The sequence below is a fragment of the Haplochromis burtoni genome, unplaced genomic scaffold (genome assembly GCF_018398535.1).
Source record: "Haplochromis burtoni strain Fernald_Lab_line unplaced genomic scaffold, NCSU_Asbu1 Contig_3, whole genome shotgun sequence".
Lineage (NCBI taxonomy): Eukaryota > Metazoa > Chordata > Actinopteri > Cichliformes > Cichlidae > Haplochromis > Haplochromis burtoni.
The window spans coordinates 2,101,254-2,115,080 of NW_024582364.1; the positions used below are offsets into that span (position 1 = coordinate 2,101,254).

Genomic DNA, 13,827 nt, shown 5'->3' on the forward strand with positions numbered 1-13,827 from the left:
TAAATTAGAATGAATCATAGCTGTCAGAATATGAATGAGTCATAGTTATGTGTTTGAAAACATCTAACTTGAAGTCATTATGCTGCTCAAGTAATTTTGTTTTGCTCATGTTTTGTTTGTTTTTGTTTTTTTCTGTCTCACCTCCAGGCATACTCAGATGGCACCCATGACTTTCCTGGACCTCTGCTCCCCGAGCAGAAGAAGAAAGGGAGAAACAAGAGAGCACCAAAAGCAGGAGAAAAACCTGTTTCTCGCTACAAGAAGAGGAAAAAGGAAGGAGATGAAAGGCAACTGATGCACACTGGACCAGACTCTGTAATGACCCAAATCAAACAGGTAAGTTGGTTTATTTATATATATATATATACACATATATATTGTTCTGTTGTTGTACCTGCTCCTCTTCCAATTGATGGGTGCTGTGTGTTGTTATCTTGAAAGGCTGTAGTCTGAAGGCAGAATGTGAGATTCATTTGAACTTAAAATACTTGAGAACATTTCAGTGATTGTGGTCGGGATGGTTTGTGCAAGAATATATCTGGTCTGACTTCTCTGCTAACCTTCCACCGGTCTGCTTGTCTCTGCTAACACAGCAGCTCTCTCTGCTGCCTCTCATGGAGCCTCTGATTGGGGTCAACTTTGCCCATTTTGCTCCCTACGGCAGTGGCCAGCTCAATGGAGAGAACCTTTTGTCTGGTACTTTTGGCAGCGCCTCACTAGATGGAGTTTCTGATTATTATTCCCAGCTGGCCTACAAGGTGAGATCTTACTGCTTCACTAAGGGGATACCAGATAAACAAAGGGTGGGTGTGTGTTAAGTGTGTCTGTGGCACTGTGTGCCTGACATTGCATTGCACTTGGCTTCTACAGCAGAGTAATTTGAGCAATCCACCGACCCCGCCGGCATCTCTTCCTCCCACTCCACCACCTGTGAACCGACAGAAAATGATCAACGGTTTTGCCACAACCGAAGAGCTGGCCAGCAAAGCCGCTGCTATGGGTAAGCACTCATAAAGGTCCAAGATGGGCTGACCGATTGTGTTTCCATAATCTTAAAATGGGAGCAGAAAATGGAAGGAGGCATTCATACATATTAACGTTGTTTTCCTGTTGCAGTCTCCAAGGGCCTGGTCCCAAAGCCGCTGCATGTTCCATTTAGGAGTGAGGAAGATCTGTTAGCTCGGGCCATCGCTCAGGGACCCAAAACTGTGGATGTTCCAGCTTCTCTTCCCACACCACCTCACAACAACCAGGAAGAGCTCAGGTAACGGATAAAAAATAGTACTTCATGATTTATTTGGGCTGCAGTGTTTTAACAGAGTTGCTCATTTATTTATTTATTTTCCTTGTTGTAGTAATCGAGGACAGGAGCCTTGCAAGGAGAGGGACACACCTGACAGCTTTGTTCCATCTTCATCTCCCGAGAGCGTGGTTGGCATGGAGATCAGCCGTTACCCAGACTTGTCTCTGGTAAAGGAAGAGCCGCCATCCCCTTGCCTGTCTCCTGTCCTCCCCATGCTTCCTGCACCTGATGGGAAAGGTAAACGCATATATCTGTTTTATTTAGTTATTTATTTTATGCAGTATATACACAAAGCTCCACTAAAAAGTAAATTCGTGGTTTTCACATTAGTGTATCCTCGAGGGTCCATTTGATGTAAATGTGATCATCTTTCCAGATCTGCAGGGGTCAGCATTCTCAGCATAAAGGCCAAAATTTAGCAATGTGATGACTTTATACAAACACACCAGCTTTGCAACTTCCACAAATGAGATGTTGCGCACACTTAACTATGGTGCTCCTTTTCTGGCTTTCCATTATGTTTTTAGTGTGCATGTGCAGAATGTATACGCATAAGAATCCTTTACAGTTTGCATAAAAGTATGTGGAAGATGGCTGTGTATGCCTTTGTATGATCACATTTGAACAGTGCAGCAGTTTTTGAGAGTGGTTTGCTTTTTCAATTCATTAGGGACCCAGATCAAACTGCAGGATGTCAAGACTGAGCCTTCTTCGATGTTCTTTGGCTCCCCCTTTGGCTCCATGTCTAATGATTCCAAACAAGGGATGGTTTCTGTTGCTATCACTCTGAGACCAGCTGCAGCTGAGGTAACAATACTTTACATTTACTGAGGTTAGACAAAAATCTGACATACCGTATTTTCGGCACTATAAGGCACATTTAAAGTCCTTTAATTATCTCAAAAATCGACAGTGCGCCTTATAATCTGGTGTGCCTTATGTATGAATTCTGAAAACTGTCTAAATTCTTTCATCAATTTCATCAACAGCAATTTGTGACAGCAGTTTATTTCTAAATAAACTGCTGTCACTTCCAACATAAATGAAGACAGAAAACTAAACAGCAGTGACGTTTGTAGGGTTACTGAAATTGGGATAGCTGGTATGTAATCATGTGCTACGTGATCGCTAGCGACACAGCTATGTTAGCATAACATAAACAGTGAAGCTGGAGGGTGAATGCTAATGCTTGTTTTGCTTAATGCGCCTTATAATCCGGTGTGCCTTATGTATGAAAACAGACCCGTTCATTGACAGTGCGCCTTATGGTCAGAAAAATACAGTAATTCTTTTCCCAGTTCTCTCATTCTATATCATATCAGACATGTGCATAATCTGGCCACACAGTAAGGGAAAGATAATTATTGCAAGGGTTTGTTTTAAGGAGGATGCTTGTTTTTATTAGTCAGAGTGTAATTCTGAGAAATTACAGAGTTCTTAAAATAATAGCTTAATTTTTCTACACACATTATTTTAGGATTATTCAAGTTCTGTTAATTCTTGCACGTGCAAGATATTTAAAGCTGCATATTAACTTAGCTATCCTAGTTTATTGGCAGATTTCATTTTACATGAGAAAGTAAACTACTTTTAAATCAGCTGATATGGGCATTTTAGTTCCTAAGAGATTCACTTCTTAATATTAAATCAGAGGAGTAATACAGAAGTCAACATTTAACAGCTTTAAGTGCCTTTTTACTTGGAGCACTTGGGTGACTATGGTGGACGAATTTAGAGGACAACTTGCATTGCTCTAAATTTCTATTTATTTGTTTTATTTATTTTTCAGAACATTACCGGTGTGGTGGCAGCCATTTCAGACCTCTTGTGTGTGAAGATCCCCAGCAGTTATGAGGTCAGCAGCACCCCAGACAGGGGGCCCCTATCTATGGTCAGCGGTCAAAGGGTGGGCCCACATGGCATGGAGCCACGGCCTCCCATGCTTTTCAATGGACAAGGAGACAGTGGAGGACTGCATGGACGGCCGGGACAAATGATCAGAGCCAGTGGACCACAGGGAATGATGCAGCAGCAGGCACATCATTTCCGTTTCCATCCCAACAGCCCAGGTAGGGAATAAAACTAAATTAAACAAGAGCATCTCTGATTCCACCCAGTGCAGTAATACCGCCTGTAATTGAAATGTCATGTTTGATTTAAGCTAAATGTAATCACTCCCCGTGAAAAAGCACAATTCAGCAATACTCTTTTGATACCTAATCACTTCCCTTTAAACATCCATAGGAGCGCTTTTGTTTTTTAACAGTTTTTTGAGTGTACCATTATTTATCTGAGGCTGAAGGTAGCCTACAGTCCAATTCTATAAAGGCTGTTTTATTTTGTTTGCTAAAGTTTGTTTAGTCCAATTAAAGATTCAATCATCTGTAGGTTACTGTCAGAGATGTTAAAAATTGATCTAATTTTGCATCACTTTTCTGTTACATCAGGCAATGCTGGAGCTCGAGGACCTGATCACAAGATCCCTGGCAGCTCTGGATGTAAACCCCAGTGGTGCTGCCACTGTAAGGTGGTGGTTCTGGGAAATGGAGTGCAGAAAGCCATCAAAGACCTCCCTGTTCATATGAAGGTACCAGATGCATTGGCTGCACAGTCATGTATATATTAACTGTGCACACCACCTGTCAAATAAAGGCTAAAAGTTGAAATTATAACCTTTACAGGAAGCCTGAATGGACTGAGGATGTAGTGCTTCTCCATTCCTTACTCAGAGATCAAGGCCACAGATAATAAATTGCTTCTGATCGTCAGCAGCTCTCATGAACAAAAAGGCTCTGATATCTAACGCCGTTGACTAAAGTACACCATATTTTAATATAGTGCCATGTGACAGTTTTGCCCCTGAGCAAAATTTCTATCACAAGTAAAAGATGAGCTGATTTCCAAAAAGCATTAAGTCAAAGATGACACATGGCTTTAATATTTTAACAAAGATTACTTTTCTATATTTAGTAATTTATTTATTTTTTTAAATTAGACACTCTGCAGGTCAGCATCTGTGGTACCACAGTTTATCACCTTGTGAAACAGAGTCTAAGAGTCTTCAGATTCAAACTTGTTCTTGTTCTGTCTTTACAGCTTGAACCTCTTAAGGTAGTAATTCATTGTGAATAATGAGTCCTGCAGTAGATGCTTCCTTCGGTTGATCTTATTTTTATTTTTTTTAAATAACGTTCGATGTATACGTGCAGACTTTGCTGTTCTTTAAGTAAATCTGCTCCTTCCTGCAAATTATTCTGCATGCCGCTGTCAATAAAAGCCAAAAGCATGACTCATTAGTCTGTGAACTTAGCAGTTAGTTAAAGCTTTCATTTATGCATCACATAACCTTTTATAATGATGACTGTGTCCATGCCAAAGCCCCGATGAGCTAGTTAAAATGTGAATTTTTGGTAAAGTTATCCGAGAACTCAAGCTTTAGCTCCTTTCCTTTTTACAGCTGTGAAATTGTACAAAATGCAAATTTGCACTAATGTTGCTTGATATGTTGAAATTATGTTTTTGTTTTAACTTTATGCATTTTGGAGATGACTATAGCTTTGATTTGTGTAATGAGTCCCACTGTCAGAAATTTGGATCATTTCAATGTCATGTATACATATAATATTGAGATTATTATATGAGCTGTGATTGGTTGGCTTACCAGATTTTTACGTTGGAGAAATGAAGTATTAAAACTCCTTTCACCCTGAAGGGCCACACTTATCAATATATTCATATGCACAGCACTGCAATAACACTGAACATGTGCTCTGATTATGTAAATCTTTCCTAATGGAGTTAAATAGATTTCAGATCAGTTAGTAGGTTAAACAGCAGTATTTAGGTTATTTAAATATTGCATAATTTATTTTTCAACATCGCTTTGCCTTGAGTGGCTTCCATTAGTCAGATGTTGACTTACACCTCATTCCTAATTCAGCTTCTTCAAACTTGGACTGATTTTCTTCTCGTTAGGAATCTGAAGGCCGTTTTAAATCTGAAGACGACTTGGTCTTCTGCAGCCACAACTGCTTCCTTCTCTACTGTTCATCACCACCACTGCAGTCCAGATCAACCACAGAATCTAAGGTTTGTACCACTGTAACCCATGCACATCTCTGAGAAATCTGAGTCTTAAAAAAGCATTTGACTTTTATGTTTGGCACTTTTTTTTCCCTTGTCATCTTCCCAGGAGTCTGTGTCCCTCCTCCCAGCCTCTGAGCAAACAGAGAGCCTTTCTAAAACTCAGCACCAGTACAGTAACAACATGTCCTCCCTGGATGTCCATTGTCTGGCCCAGCTTCAGCCAAAGCAGTCACCCCCCTCTACACCTCCCATCCCATTCCCTTCAGCAGGTGAGACACCCAAGACTGACGCAAAATCCGATGCCCTCAAAGTGACAGTGAAGCTGAAGTCCAGGCCAAGGGCCCACGACGGCTGGCATCAAGGAAAGAGACAGAAAGGACTCCGATGGAGGAAATGGACTGTCCAGGTGGTGGTGCCAAGAGGGAATTCACAGCTCCCGGATGAGGATAAGATTGATGAGCTCCTGAAGAAGCTTGGAGCCTCCCTGCGTCCTCCAGTGTCACTCAAGGACCAGAGACGCTGCTGTTTCTGCCATCAGTTTGGAGATGGAATGACTGATGGTCCTGCCAGGCTGCTCAATCTAGATCTCGATGTGTGGGTTCATCTCAACTGTGCCCTTTGGTCGACTGAGGTGTACGAGACTCAAGCTGGCGCCCTCATCAATGTGGAGCTTGCGCTGCGGCGTGGTCAAACTATACGATGCGCCTACTGTCAGCAGACCGGAGCCACCAGCGGCTGCCACCGCCTGCGCTGCACCAATGTCTACCATTTCACCTGTGCCCTGCATGCTCAGTGCACCTTCTTCAAGGATAAGACCATGCTCTGCCATGCCCACAGGCCCCGGGGAACAGCGGGACATGCTCTGGAGCACGAGCTGCGATGCTTTGCCGTGTTCCGGCGTGTTTATGTCCAGAGAGACGAAGTGCGTCAAATTGCCACGGCTGTGCAGCAGCCCGAGTTAGGTTACACCTTTCGGGTAGGCAGTCTGGTGTTGCATGCGATCGGCCAGCTCACACCGCTACAGATGGCGTCCTTCCATTCCTCAACAGCCATCTTTCCAGTTGGCTATGAAGCTTGCCGCATTTACTGGAGCATGCGCCATGGCAATCGCCGCTGTCGCTACATCTGTTCAGTTGAAGAGAGAGACGGGATACCAGAGTTTACCATCAGAGTCATCGAACAAGGCTACCAAGACATGGTCCTGACTGACACCTCTGCTAAAGGTTTGCCCTCAGGAAAAAAAAATACTAGTGTGTGTTTTTGTGGCTAATGAAACAGTTTTAACCAGCTTCTGTTCTTGTCTCTGCTCTTGTCATTAGGAGTGTGGGATAAGGTGCTAGGCCCAGTTGCTGAGAAGAGAGCTGAGTCAGGCACTCTGAAGCTCTTTCCTGTTTACCTGAAAGGAGAGGATCTGTTTGGGCTCACAGTTCCTGCAGTTGCCAAGATCACAGAATCGGTTTGTACCTACTTTGGAGGATTTCATCAGCTGCAAGAATTTAAAAACATCAACAAATCTCTAAATGATGCTTTTCATCTGGTTTCAGCTCCCAGGAGTGGAAGCTTGTGACAGGTACTCGTTCCGTTACGGACGCAACCCTCTCGTGGAGTTGCCTCTCATGTTCAATCCAGCTGGTTGTGCCCGCGCTCAGCCAAGAACAAGCTCTCCCTACACCTCACTGGTGATAAGGTAACTTTGTTTGAAGTTGACATTAAATTAGCTTCCTGGGAACGTTCTGTCTCCAAGTAAATAAGTCAGAGTTAATAAAATGTTCTCCTTCTCCACCTCCCTCCTAAAAATAAAGGCCTCAGCCACAGGCTGTATCCAGCAGCAGTGCCAGGTCTAACCAGAATGTTGCCCAAGGAGAAGGTGGCGCCCCCCATAATAAGCCTCCGGTGGTGCACCCCAGGTCCTCCCAGTACCGCTGGATGAAGAGTGAGTGGCGAGCCAACGTCTATCTGGGCCGCTCCCGCATCCAGGTGAGTCGACCACATTTAAATTCTTTTTAAACTGTCAGAGTGAGACTGATGCTTTTGTTTTCCATTTCCTGTTGACTAAATGAAAACCTGCTTATTTGACATATTCACAGGGCCTGGGGCTGTTTGCTGCTAGAGACATTGAAAAACAGACAATGGTGATTGAGTACAATGGAACCATCCTCCGAAATGAGGTCGCCATCAGGAAGGAGAAAATCTATAGGTCTAAGGTAAATATATGTGCTGCAACATTGTGTTTCTTTAAAATGATCTTTTCCAAAAGCTAAGAGCATTTCTTCTCTTCCTTGTAGAACCGGGCAGTGTTCATGTTCCGCATCGACAGCGAACATGTTGTTGATGCCACACTTAATGGAGGGATCGCAAGGTACTCTGAGCTTCCACGAACTGTTTGAGCATTTTCATAAATGTATTTATGACAGTGTAGCATTTCTTTCATACTCACTTACTGCAACAAATGTCATTCAGTGTAGCACACCGATGAGCCACAACATTAAAACCCCTTGCGGGTGAAGTGAGTAACCCTGATGATCTCAGTGCACTGGTATCTGTCAAGGGGGTGGTTACAAGAGGCTGCAAGTGAAGAGTGAGCTCTTGAAGTTAAAACAGGGAAAAATGAGCACGCCTGTTGATCTGAGTGACTTTGACAAGAGCCACATTGTTATGACTAGATGACTGGGTCAGGGCACCTCCAGAACAGCATGTCCGGTGGGGTGTTACCTGTTTCCAGTGGTTAGCACAAGTGATGAGGGCTTAAAGCACATTGATGTGTGGGAGTAAAGGGTGGTTCTGTGATCCCACAGAAGAGCACTTCCAGCACAATTTACTGAAAACTGGTTATGGTAGAAAGTTATCAGAATGCACAGTGCTGCACAGGGTTTTCATACTGACCACTATCCACTGCCAAAGGAGGCAAGGGTGTTAACTCGGCTTCCAAGTCCCTGAAATCTCAAGTCTGTTTGAGCATCTGTGGGATTTTTGAGGAAGGAAAAAGAAGTAGTTAGATTTATGGATGGCCAGCCTTACTTCTCACAGGACTTAACTGATGAGCTGCTAAGATGGAACAAAGGTTTTGTGGAGTGCACGCCTCAACGTCTTAAAAGTAGCCTCTCCATATCTGTCTTACCGATATAATCTTCCAGTAAAGTGGCACAGACGAGACTCTGCTTCTGTGTGTGGGAGGCTTGTCTGCAAACTGGTACATATTGCAAATGAGCATCAGGGTTTTTTTTTCGTTGCTGCTGTAGACGTTGGCCTTTTTTGGATTTTGTTATCAAAGTGATGGCAGTTCAGTTGTATTGTCAAAAGGGCCCAAACACACATGAAACCAGAACTAGAGACCATGTTGGAACAGGTTCGTGCCCTTCTTCATAGTTTGTGAAAGATGAACACTCAGTAGTCAGTACTACTTTGTTATGAGTTCTCACTGACAAAATCTATCCACAGATATGAAAACCCCGATAAACATACTCTAAACTGCCTTTGCGTCTCATTTTGCCATGCTGACCAAACACAGACTCACAAGTTGGAAACAATGTTGGCATTTTCATCTTATCACCGTCTGCCGCTGCGTGTCTGAATCAGCTCACAGAGGCAGCAAATGAGCCTTTAGTTGCAAATAGAATCTGCCATCATTTAAATGTGGTCGGCTATGTTACAGTAATGCTCTGAACGCTGTTTCACGCGTGACTCGTGCTTCTTTTTCAGATATATCAATCATTCTTGTGCCCCTAACTGTGTTGCTGAGGTGGTAACATTTGAGAGGGGTTACAAAATCATCATCAGCTGCATTCGCAGAATTGAAAAAGGAGAGGAGGTTGGTACCAACACAACCACACACACACACCACACACACATTATAATAATAATATAATATAATAACATATACAAAATAATTATAATATATATTAATAATATATAATACTATAACATATATACAAATATATAATTATATATAATATATATATAAATTTTCTGTAATTAGAATTTATCCCTGTTCGTTTGCATGCATATGTGGGTGTAAACGGTGCAGTTGTGATATAGCCATGGGTGTTTCTCCCGTGTTTGTTTTCTGCAGCTGTGTTTCAACTACCAGTTTGACAGCTTTGAGGGCCAGCACAAGATTGCTTGCCACTGTGGAGCTCCTGAATGCAGGAAGTGGATTAACTGAGCAAAATGGAAACGACGAACCCAAACGCATTCCTTGCCATAGCGTGTGGAGGATGCTGTGATCTCTGCACAGAATAAATAAGAGACTTCACACTAAAGTCATTTTACGAATGAGCAGAAGGCCTGAGCCCTTGGAGAAATAAATGAATCGGTGTTGGTTCGTCAACAACGTGGAATTAAAAATAGGCGGAGGAAGGGAAATATAACACAGTAGCAGGAAATGACTCGTGCCATATGTGAGGGGCTCTGTCGACGCCTCCGTCTGTATGTATCCGTGTGTTTGTTTGGTGTACATGGGGGTGCGGAATCCACCAGCGAATGAGAAAGCACTGTGTGGGGTGCGGCCTTATTGCTTACTAAGGGCAGGCCCTTTTGTTCATACTGTTAATGTATACCGTTTGACTAAATGTAGACATCACTGAATGAGGAATGTACAGCAATGAATACCGCGAAGGGAATATTAACTTGCACTAAAAATAAAAAAAAATAAACAAAAAAAACCCATACACACACCCACACACACACACACAAGCTTTTAAATACTTGATTCCATGAGTCAGTTTTATCATAGGTCTCTGTCATGTGATTTGTGTGGAATTCGAGAGGTTTTGTATTTATTACTGAGTGAATGAATTTTATTCTCAAAATGAGATCGAGTTAAAAGAAGGCTAGATTGCTATTGTTTTTGAAGATTGAAGAAGACATGCTGTTACTTTTGTATAAATGTACATAAAAAAAACCAACAAAAAAACTATAGGAATAACCGACCAAATACTACCTTAACCTTCTCGATGTTTGGGTGTTTTTAAAAATTGTTTTTGTTCTGTTTGTCATTGAAATTTATTTAAGATGGACGTTATTTCAGTTTGAGAGTATATATTATGATTATTCTGTACAGAATTTGTAATATAACCACAATAATTCACAAAGTATTTTTGTTGTATTAAAAGTACGGTATTGTAGCGTAGTGTTTTGTGACTTACACTTACTTTGACCACTCTCAAAAAAAAAAGAAATATTTTTGTTGACTAATGTAACAAGTAATCGGTTACAGAATCAAAAAAAAAGACTCTTCAGATAGTAAAAGATCATTGTGATCTGTTTGCTGTTAATCAGGTTTGATTTTAAAGAACTGTGAATTAGGTTTTAAAACCCAAAAAAACTGCTTTTTAACTTTTTATCACAAATGGAAACAGCAACATGTGTTAACCTGTTTTTTTTGTTGTTGTTGTTTTTTAAACGTTACTTTTAACACAAATAAGGTGCGAACGTCTAATAATGTTGTTACTTAGACGAACCACTGCGCGACAGAAAGAATTCTATGGAGAACTATAGGTTGTTCTGCCTTTTGTTTTTGTTTCGTTTTTTTGGAAAGAGATGGCATCCTGCTTATAATCAGAAATATTTCTTATACTGACACTTCACAAGTCACATGCTAGAAGCAGAGGAGTTTTTGCGTGCACAATTTCAAGTTGACTGTAAAATTTTGGAGACAGTCTTAGAACTTGTAATGTATATGGCATGTATTTTTTTAACTTTCCGAAGACTCAATTGTATATATTTTTCTCAATGAATGGTTGTAACAAAATTGTTTCTTGGATATTTTTTCTTCTCTTGTACGATACATCATCCTGCCAGTGTGTTTGTGCTACATTTTCTTGGTCGTGTAAAGTAGTCATTTCTTTTCTTTTTGTTTTTATTTTGTTCCTTTTCTTTTTCGTTTCTTTTTTTTTTGTTTCTTTCTCTTTTTTTGAATTGCCTTTTGAAGTGTACAGAGTATGAGGTTTGGAGTTTGTGGAATTGAATTTAGAAACATTTACAAAAATAAACTATTTTACATGTTAGCAATTTGTTTGTGTTTTCAATGATTGCACTTTCTTTTCTTTTAATTAAAGCTGGGAAAAGGAATTTGTTGCATGTTGCTAGCACTGTGTTGGATCCCATAAAGGTCCTGGAAACATTCCTCAGACTTTTCTCCATATTGGCATGATGCCAGCACCACATCCAAAAGGTGCTTTTTTTTTTTTTCTTGAGATCTGGTGACTGAAGGTGATTTTCATGGTCGAAAAACCAATTTGAGATTATTAAAATTTTGTGATGTGGAGCATTATCCTGCTGAAAGTAGATTTCAGAAGATGGCTACACTGTTGTCATAAAGGGACATGATCTGCAAACAATACTCGTGGAGGCTGTGATGTTTAAATGATATGAGGTACTAAGGGACCTCAAGTGTGCCCATCAGAATAGATGCAGGGATGGAGTGCTGTGACTGTAGCTCAGGAGGTTGTTTGTTTGATACCTGTTTTGAGCCATTCTACATGCCAAATATACCTGGGCAAGATACTTTCCCCCAAGTTGCTCTATGATGCATCCATTGGAGTGTAAATGTTAGCCAGAAAGCAGTTAAGCCTAGAAAAAGTGCTCGTAAGAAAGAGTGTGAACTGGTGAATGAGGCATGTTGCTTTCAGTGTTGAGGTAGAGTAGAAATGAGCTGTATAAGAACCAGTTCATTTACTATGCTTCATGCTTAGGCCAAATTTGGACCCTACCATCCAAACGTAGCAAAAATTAAGACTCGTCAGACAATTTTTTTATTTTATGTCTTGTATTGTCAAATTTTGGTGAGCCTGTGTGAACTTTAGCCCAGTTTCCTGCTCAACTCTAACAGGACCTGGTGTGGTCTTCTGCTGCTGTAGCCCATCTGCTACAAGTTTGGGGGTGTTGTGCATTAAGAGCTGCTTTTCTGCTTAGCCGTAACAAATTGTTTCTTGAGTTACTGTAAATTTCTTACCAACTACAAGCAGTCTAATTATTTTCCTGTGATGTCAACAATACATTTTTGCTCAGAGAACTGCAGTTCTGCAGGAAAATCCTAGTGGATCAGCAGTAACCATGCCATGCTCACAATTAAATCGCCCTCCCTCCCCATTCTGATGCTCAGTTTGAAGAAAGTGGTCAGAGTGGATGTGTGTCCTGTGTTTAGTTCAACCAAAGCTTCAAACATACTAGCAAATAATGAGTCATAAGTTATGCTGACTTCTAGATATGTTTCCATTCATCAGCTGTAGAGACTTTCATAAAAATCTTTTATTATGATCACAGACTGTTTATGACTTTATGACTGTTTATGGACATGTGATCAAGGAAGCCAAAGAGTTGTTCTTCTCAGATTGTTCAGAGTCCACATTAAATGATCCACTATGTCACAACGACTGAATAAACGAACATTTATAAAAGAGGTATTTTTCCTTCTTGGGTCTTCAGTCATCTTGTAGCGATCCCACTTTCTCTCAGAGCCCGGAACCCCCTCATTATGCTAGCATGCAATCTCGATGGCACAAAAACACGTGTTAACTTTCAACCAAATTTAGTTAATTGTGTGTGCTGTGCTTGCACATGGCCTGCATTTGTATAGCGCTTTACTCAGTCCCAAAGGACCCCAAAGCGTTTTACACTACATTCAGTCATTCACACATTCACACACTGGCAATGGCAAGCTACGTTGTAGCCACAGCTGCCCTGGGGCGCACTGACAGAGGCGAGGCTGCCGGACACTGGCGCCACCGGGCCCTCTGACCTCCACCAGTAGGCAAACATGGGGTTAGTATTTTGCCCAAGGATATTTGGTATGCAGCCAGGACATTTACTGGGTATCACTCCTGTGGACCTGACTGTTGGTAAAACAAAAAAAACCCTGCTACATCTTTAAACCACTCATACTCCATGAGAAACATGTTATATAAACTTTGAGCTTGAACAAATAAAAGCTGAGTTTAATTATAGCTAAAAGCATAATTATGTGTTTCATTTTGTGTTTAAATAACATCTTGACACATAGAAGACATAGTGCTAGGTGGCATCTTGGCATGATGGTACGAGTAAGCGGGCAAAACACACACTCTGTTGTGCTGTGCACTCTGCATTTGATTGGTACTTGGAGGGCTCGGTGCTCATGTTCTTAAACTACCCATGTGGATGGACACTAAATAGTACCAATACACCTCGTGCAACATTTGGTATAGAAAGATGCTTCACTGTAAGCACGTGGAAATTAAAGACTGCTGTTTACACAGTATGTGTTTTTTACAAAGAAACCAAGAAGTATATAAGCTTTTAAAAGTTTATCAAACAGAAAACTAAATAAATTCAAGTCAGCATAAGCAACGGACAGTGCACAAGAGAGGTGGAGGCAGGGTGGAGACGAGTGTCAGGGGTGATTTGTGACAGAAGAATAGCAGCGTGAAAGAGGTTTACAAAAAAAATGGTAGTGAGACCTG

The 13,827-nt window shown here is 41.3% G+C and overlaps 1 protein-coding gene across 9 annotated transcripts in view; it reads left to right on the forward strand.

Annotated features, from left to right (window-relative positions):
• LOC102306641 (histone-lysine N-methyltransferase 2C) overlaps nucleotides 1-11,394 on the forward strand; it is an 88,388-nt gene extending 76,994 nt beyond the window's left edge. For 8 of the 9 annotated variants that reach the window (XM_005912732.3, XM_005912736.3, XM_042219253.1 and 5 more), the window contains 17 exons: nucleotides 148-336; nucleotides 594-758; nucleotides 871-1,000; nucleotides 1,117-1,264; nucleotides 1,356-1,540; nucleotides 1,974-2,110; nucleotides 3,093-3,372; nucleotides 3,751-3,890; nucleotides 5,279-5,392; nucleotides 5,496-6,612; nucleotides 6,709-6,845; nucleotides 6,934-7,076; nucleotides 7,192-7,366; nucleotides 7,477-7,593; nucleotides 7,675-7,748; nucleotides 9,089-9,197; nucleotides 9,459-11,394. In XM_005912732.3, coding sequence (XP_005912794.1) covers nucleotides 148-336; nucleotides 594-758; nucleotides 871-1,000; nucleotides 1,117-1,264; nucleotides 1,356-1,540; nucleotides 1,974-2,110; nucleotides 3,093-3,372; nucleotides 3,751-3,890; nucleotides 5,279-5,392; nucleotides 5,496-6,612; nucleotides 6,709-6,845; nucleotides 6,934-7,076; nucleotides 7,192-7,366; nucleotides 7,477-7,593; nucleotides 7,675-7,748; nucleotides 9,089-9,197; nucleotides 9,459-9,551 — 3,453 coding nt within the window. In that variant the 3' untranslated portion in view covers nucleotides 9,552-11,394. The remainder of the gene's footprint in view (nucleotides 1-147; nucleotides 337-593; nucleotides 759-870; nucleotides 1,001-1,116; nucleotides 1,265-1,355; nucleotides 1,541-1,973; nucleotides 2,111-3,092; nucleotides 3,373-3,750; nucleotides 3,891-5,278; nucleotides 5,393-5,495; nucleotides 6,613-6,708; nucleotides 6,846-6,933; nucleotides 7,077-7,191; nucleotides 7,367-7,476; nucleotides 7,594-7,674; nucleotides 7,749-9,088; nucleotides 9,198-9,458) is intronic. The other variant, XM_005912733.3, reaches the window with a different exon arrangement.
• Nucleotides 11,395-13,827: the final 2,433 nt, after the last annotated feature.